Source organism: Corvus kubaryi, unplaced genomic scaffold (genome assembly GCF_017639235.1).
Source record: "Corvus kubaryi isolate FWS band 111438036 unplaced genomic scaffold, C.kubaryi_AGA036_p1.0 split1-131, whole genome shotgun sequence".
In the NCBI taxonomy this organism is placed as follows: domain Eukaryota; kingdom Metazoa; phylum Chordata; class Aves; order Passeriformes; family Corvidae; genus Corvus; species Corvus kubaryi.
In genome coordinates, this window is record NW_024582073.1 from 7968397 (window position 1) to 7976169 (window position 7773).

The following is a 7773-nucleotide window of genomic DNA, read 5'->3' on the forward strand; positions in this document are numbered from 1 at the left end:
CACATCAGATTTTCATGCACAAGGAAAAGAACACCACACATATTCAGAAAAATTATAAATGGAATTTTAAATTTATGCCATTATTTTCCACTTGTCTGTATGTACATAATTTCATCTTATTCTCAAATGTAAATCACTATACACTAACATGCATTAAAAATATGCTTATTGGAAGACTAGTTACATTCGGAAGGATATAACACAACCAACACTGTAATGTAACTAACATTACAGAATACAACTTAAAACAAAAAGCTCGGATTCTACTGATGAGAAGACCTTAGAGCACACATGAACTTCAGGCATACCACAGGACTGATATGATTTCTACAGTTGGTCCAGAGCTACTCCTCACAGGATACTTACAGAAAGACACTGCTTTTAAAGACTTCGAGAAAATTTTTCCCAGACTTCTACATTGTCTTTTTGCAGCTTAGCAACAAAATATATTGCTTGACTCTCCACGATGCACTAACAGTAGAGGTATCAATATTTATCATAATAATCTGATTTCTCTCATCCAGTTTGAACTTGAACAATTTTTTAAGTCCCTGAATAACCACATTCATCCCACAAAGCTTCTGAGTGAAGGCAATGAAAAAAATCTTAAGATATTTTCTAAAAACAGTACACCATTTACTAATGTTAGAACAGGTTGATAATTTTTAATCAAGAACACTTCCCATCTGTTATTTAAAAAAATACACACCCAAATCATATTAACCTTACTATAAAACAACTTACAGATTTATCAGTTACTAATTCATCTTTCAGAAATACAGGTAAATTTCACTAAAATAAATCATATATTGTACATTGTATATATTGTACTACAATTGTACATTGCACAGTATCTCAACAATCCTACTCCTAGTTCAAGTAACTGTATAAAACTGTAGTAAATGTGGAGAAAAAAAATCTATTTGGTGTTTAAAAGAGAAAGACAAGCTCTATAAAAGAGAATGTTAAAAAAACACTTAAAAAGGACATTGTTTTAAGATTAGTGATCCTTTAAAAATGTTACTGTCTTTGTAATACTTAGTAGTACTTGGATCAGTAAGTTTCTAAGTCAGAGCAGCTTTTTAAGATTAGAATTCCACCTTCTAGACACTATCAAAATCCTTAACATAAACATTCCTCCTTGCACATCTTTAATTTAGAGAGGAAAAACTCTTATTGAAAGATGTATCTATTTTCACAATTATTTCTCAGAAATAATAATTTCTCCTATCTACCTTGTATTTTCTCCCCACATGCATATACTAATCGACAATAAACCTAAAGAAATTGACATAAAAGATGTAGACAAAAGTGTACAGAAAATATACATAAACACTGATTCGCCTTGTTACAAAAAAAAATTATGATTTGATGTTTCTTTATTTTGAGGAAAGACAGGAAGGACTTTAGATACATAGAATGCTAGGAGTAATCTAAAGCGGTTTTTAATGGCGTAAAATTCTCACAATAATACAATAGGAACTATTAGTATAATAAAGTGTGGAAGGAGTGAATAAAGACAGAGTGAAATCAAGTCATGATAAATTAAAAATACAAAAGAAAGTTACACTCTTATTTTGCCATTCATGTTTTTAAACAATGTAACTGATGAGCAAAGCATATATTTACTTGTATTGGGTTTGCATGGCAAGCTTTCGGTAGTGGAGGGCTACAGGGGTGGCTTTTCTGAGAAGCTGCCAGGAGCTTCCACTATGTCTGGCAGATCTAATGCCAGCCAGCTCCAAGAGGGACCCACCACAGGCCAAGGCCAAGTCCATCCAAACAGCGGCAGCATCTCTGGGACAATGTATTTAACAAGCAGTGGCGGGGGAGAAACTGGGTACAACGGCAAGCGCAGCCAGGAGAGAAGAGTGAGAACACATGACAGAAACAGCTCTGCAGACACCAAGGTCAGTGCAGAAGGAGGGAGAGGAGCTGCTACAGGCACCAGAGCAGAAATCCCCCTGCAGCCTATGGTGAGGCAGCTGTGCTCCTGATGGAGGACCAAACACCGGAGCCAGTGGACGCCCAAAGGAGGCTGGGACCCTATGGGAAGCCCACACTGGAACAAGCCCCTGGCAGGACCTGTGGCCCCATGGAGGGAGGAGATCATGCTGGAACAGGTTTGCTGGCAGGATTGGTGACCCTGTGGGGGACCCACACTGGAGCAGCCTGTTCCTGAAGGACTGCACACTGTGGAAGAGGGACCCACACTGGAGCAGTTCATGAAGAACTGAAGTGCAAGGGAAGGACTCATGCTGGAGAAGTTCATGGAGGACCGTCTCCTGTGGAAGGACCCCATGCTGGAGCAGGGGAAGAATGAGTCCTTTCCCCAAGGAGGAAGGAGTAGCAGAGACAATGTGCTTGATGCCAGCTCCCGTTCCCCATCCCCCTGCACCACTGGGGGTGAGAAGCTAGAGAAAAGCAGGAGATTAAGCCTGGGAAGAAGTGAAGGGTTGGACGAAGGTGTTGTAAGATTTAGTTTTTATTTCTCAGTACTGTAGTCTGATTTGACTGGCAATAAAATAAACTGATTTTCCCCAAGTCCAATGTGTTTTGACCATGACAGTAATCAGTGAGTGATCTCTCCCTGTCCTAATCTCAACTCAGGAGCCTTCCATTACATTTTCTCTACCCTATCCAACTAAGGAGGGGAGTGATAGACTGCCCTGGGTGAGCACCTGGTGTCCAGCCAGTGTCAAGCCCACCACATTATTACACACAAATGGGAACTTTACACACCTCAGATTAGGCAGTTCACATGGTCAAAATATATTTAGAAGCAACACTGATTAGATTAATTCAGTAATAAGAAAGAACAGAGGAAGACTTAGAACAAGGAACAAGGAAGATCAAGTAGTCAGCTTAGCCACATTAAGTCTGAGAGGGTGAATGGACATGCCTAAAAACACACAAGGAGGACAGACTGCAACAACATGTGAACAAACAAATCAGTCTTTTCCTGAAGAACTCCGCAGATTAAATGAAAATTACCAACAAACACAGAAGAGTGTGTAATTAGAAAGAATACTGCTATATTTGATTTTTTAGGAGTCGTTTTCAAACAAACAGGTACCAAACAAAGCTGGCACACAAGTGTGTATTAAAATGCTATTCACATAACTTGTTTACACAATTGAAGAGGAGCCAGAGTTTCCTTACACTTCTTTTTTTTTTTTTTTTTTTGGACTACTAGCATACAGCAGTAAAGTTTCAATACACTAAGTACTCCTTTACCTTTTACTTGGATTGGCTGTTTAGGTGAAGACTGGTTTTGGCCTGTGTTGGTTGTATCTTGTCCTGCAAAATAAAATTAAAGCTCCCTGTAAATATGGAAGTACCTACCTTTCTTTTTAGTAAAGAGTTTGACTGACATAACATTAGAATATATCTTAATATTGCTTTGCACCCTGACAATTAGAAAATTTTTTGCCAGATTTCCAACATTTAAAACTCTCAAAAGACAGAAACAAAGCAAAACAAAACAAAAAAGTGAACATTTAATATAGCATTGATCAATAAACTCCTAGCAGCTTGCAGAAGAACACCAATTTGCAAAATATTTCAGAAAGCATCCCAAATAAAAAAAAAATATTTTAACAGTGCACTTATGGTTTGGGACAAATTTTACGCAAAATTTTAGGTTAGTAAATATAATTAATTCTATATAGCTTATGGCTGCTATGTATTAGAGTGTTCCAGAGCTTCCAAGCTGGGATTCAATTTTAAGGGATGGAAGCTTCTTCATTTACAAAAAAGTTAGCTCCCTAAAACACAGAATATTTAAACTAAAACCCACAACTCATATGTAACAAACTGGAGCTGGAATGAAAACAAAGTCTTTTAGGTGGTTTTGAAACTTGTGGATATGATTCTATTAAAAAAATTAAAATATAACTTACAATAGTGAAATTAATCTTAATATTTGGAAAACAATAAATTTGAGTAAATTCAGTGAGATTTCTACTTAGAAGTACTACTAGAAAATACAAACAAATACCACATCCTTATCTCATACATTTCAACATAGCTTTTAGAACAAAAAACTTATGGTTCTAACATGTCAAACCAACATATCCACTCTTTTGTGCCCTACCACTCTGTAACACTGGAGGTTTGCCACACATTCATAATCATTAACAAAATTTTAAATTATCTTGTTGAAAGTGATATATTAAAAACAATGAAGATTTTTCAAGCTGGTTGGTGTTAAGTAATGAGGTACTCCTAGCTCAACATGCTACTCAAATTATTCAAAGATCAGATTCTCTTGAAGCTTGGACTATGTAACTATGTTTCCATCAGGCAGTTAGTTAATGCCCTAAAAGCAACTGAGAACTACAGCTAATAACAATTCAAGGATACTTTCTTGCAAAAATAACATTTATAAATTTCTGAAGCTGATCTTACTACACAGCAAATAAGGCTGCACCATAACTAACTAGTATTCCTTAAACAGTCATCCCTTTCACTTGAAAACAAAAGAAAAAAAACTCTTTGTTTTTTCTGTCCTTTCTTTTTTTACCTGGTTTAAAATACCAAGCAGCTGATTCATCAATATTCATGATAAAAAACTTCCACTGAGATTGTTTTGCAAAAACTTGAGTAGCAGCTTCTTTTCAAAAAACACGTACAACCATTTCTATCATTAAAATAAATATCACAAAAACTATTTAACAAAAGATTGGTTCACAAGCTTTCAGGGGTGGGGGGGAAAGACATAAAAATATTAAGATTATATCCACACACAGAGATCTACGTACATCAAGTACCCTTTCGAAGTTTACTACCTCAGCTTAGAGACTGAACAAAATCACGGTGCATCATTGAGGAAAAAGGACACAGAATACTTCAATTCACAATCACTGTTTTTCAGACAAGTAGAGGTTGATAAGACTAGAACCTTCAAGACTGATCAACGTTTAAGAGTCACTTTGTACTTCCAAGCATTAGAATGTAATACCCTTAGCTGGCTACAGTTCCTAGCTTTTAAAGACTGTTGCAAGCCCCAGGAATTTGCAAGTTAATAAAGAAGGAACGAATATCTGCCATCCTGACAACGAGGAAAAGGAAATTTTCTTTAAAAGACCACTCCCATAAAAGCATACAGAAAGAGAGCTTTCATTTTGAAAAGCATCTGTTATCTCTTAAGCACAGTCTTCCGAGCCTGTATCTGTGCAGCCTCAGAGTTAATAAGCATCAAAAATAGAGGATGCTACAATGGAGCAAGTACACGACAGTTCTAAATTTCACAAGCACCTAACAAGCACAAGATCAACAATAGAACAGCAGGGAGGATCAGGTTATGCACCCTGTATCAAATGTTTAATGTGAATGCTGCAGTTCTAACAACTGTCAGATTAGAAAGCTCTAGCAGATGAAACAGCTCAACCTTCTTTACCCGTCATTTATAGTCTGGCCTTGAAATGCCACACTGTTCAACAGTGACACTAGTTCAGTCTTTATCATTAGTTCCTTTGACACAACATACCTGAAATACTACCAAAAAATTCAAATAAGCAAGCAAAGTGGCAAAAGTTGAGTAATATATTCCATTTCTTACCTCTTGAATTACTTAATCCCTTTCAACATCCACATTTTCTCCATCGCCACTTTAAATCTGATTACTCTAAACTTAAACCCTTAAAATATCAGAATGACAAAGAAATAAATTTCAGCACTCCTCCCTGCTTATGCATTTGAATTTTCTATACAGATGCCCACAACCAAAAAATACTAAGAATTCTGCAATCATAGTATCACACAATTGAAAGAAAAATGTTATCACTAAACATATTAAGCTTTTACATTTTTATACATACTCCTCATTGTAGCTTAGTACTACCTGTTTCAACTTTATGCAGGGTTTCTCCACGGGCTGATCCATTTGTATCTTCTGATCCAAGATCTTTCTTCTGACCATTGGAGGTATAAACTCTCACTTGACTCATCAACTGCACAGGCAGGCGACTGCATGGTAGAATATAAGACAGGCTCCCACTTTTCACTGAAACTTGCCATCCTAACAAGGGGAAGAACAAAAGCTGTTTCAGGCAGCCATTTTGGAAGAATAAAGAAGGAAAAGAGGTCCTGCTCTACCAGCATAAGTTATGGAAAGTTAGCTTGTAAGTACTGATCCGTGCTTATCTTACCCATGTTTATGAACTACAAAATGAGAGTACATAGCATATTTTCACTACCTCCCTTCAAACATCCACTTTTAAATTTCATTCTAACATTAGGGGGTTTTTCCCACAGTACAGTAAGCATTTTTCCCGAGATCTCTGGATGATCTTAAGGGTTAAATTTAAAAAAAAAAAAAAAAATCTATTTGACAAGATTGGCTTTCTGATACATTAAGTCCCATTCTAGTCATACTGCCTCGAAGTCTTTAAAAACCATATATTGATAAAAGAACAAATACAGACCACTACAAAACTATTAGCCAGTGTTGCCATTTCATTTCACTCTGTGCACACTCTGCACAAATCACAGCTTACCCATGAAGAAAAACTGAACTGTGTGCAAATCATACAGTTGCTACAGAAATCATGTAGAAAAGCACACAACATTACACAAAACATTTTATAGGGAAGTGTCCTAAATTTTGCAACATTCACAATAAACAAATTACAAGATAAATATGCAAAAAGTCCGTTGAGAAACCACCCTGGGTAGGCAATCTTCAATTTCAAAAGCTTAGCCAAAAGCAGAGTTGCAGTACAGACCAATCCGTATTAGCAACCAGTTTCTTTTAGGGAGCACAACACTTTTGTAGAGAGGGTAAATAACACCTCCAACCAGAAATGCAGCAGGGAAACTGGCTCCTTTGGAAAGTATTCACTAAAAAATAAATACATTTAAAAAAATAATTAAGAGGTGCCACTAAATAAAGACATACAAAGCACGACCACTTAACTATTAATAACATACCTCTCACAAAAAGAAGATAGTATTTTACAGAACTATTCATTCCATGAAAGCCTCAACAGCTCTCCTTTTTTTTGTGTGTGTGTCTTCTGCACACCTGCATGTCTGTGTGCACCGACCTGAACCTTACCGAAGGAAAACTTCATCAAAAAAGGACAGCTCTTACTGACTGTAGTCACAAATGTGACAAAAGCCTTTAATATGCAACGCAGTTCACTGAACTTACTGATTACGAATTTATCAAACACTACAATAAATACGCGGCACAAGATGAGCAGTGTTGTTTCCTAAGCTTTGGTCATACTGGAGCAATTGAAAAGGAGAAACTTAATCAGCACATTTAGAGGGCATTTTTCCTACTAATCCATGCACACACAAGAAAGAGTTAAAGAAAAAGAGCATTTGCCGCAATTCAACCGTGACTACACGAAAAGGGGGAAAACCGCTCAGAACTCAAATTCCATGAGATCTGCGGCCTAAAGGAGAAGCCGGGGCTCGCTCCGCGGACCAACACAAACCCCGTAAGACCGCGCTACATTTTATGTAATTACTGCAAACTTCGGCCACGGCAGGAGCATGACGTGCCCGCTGTACGTCAGACGGGGCTGGCACAGCCCGGCCGAGGACACCCCGGCCCGGCACTGCGCTCGCAAAACACCTGCACGTTCTCCTTCTTTTTAAAGCCGACCCTCAGAAAGCAGCCGGCGCTCCCGGCGGGTCCCGACCCACTGGTGCCCGCAGCGGTGCTACCACCCCGGGAGGGAGCCCGGCTGCCGCCGCCGCCTGCGAGCGCCGGCACTCGCTATACCCCAGGCGAGCGCGCAGCTCCGCCACAGCTCCCTA

At 38.1% G+C, this 7773-nt stretch overlaps 1 protein-coding gene across 3 annotated transcripts in view; it reads right to left on the reverse strand.

The window, feature by feature from the left end:
* Positions 1-6988, reverse strand: part of SLC30A9 (solute carrier family 30 member 9) — a 35178-nt gene extending 28190 nt beyond the window's left edge. For all 3 annotated transcript variants that reach the window (XR_006020629.1, XR_006020628.1, XM_042053862.1), the window contains exons 1-3: positions 6934-6988; positions 5846-6022; positions 3238-3300 (exon numbers count right to left, since the gene is read on the reverse strand). Coding sequence is in view for 1 of the 3 variants with exons in the window: in XM_042053862.1 (XP_041909796.1) it covers positions 3238-3300; positions 5846-6022; positions 6934-6973 (280 nt within the window). In the remaining 2 variants the exon portion in view is untranslated. The remainder of the gene's footprint in view (positions 1-3237; positions 3301-5845; positions 6023-6933) is intronic.
* Between the last annotated feature and the right edge of the window lie 785 nt (positions 6989-7773).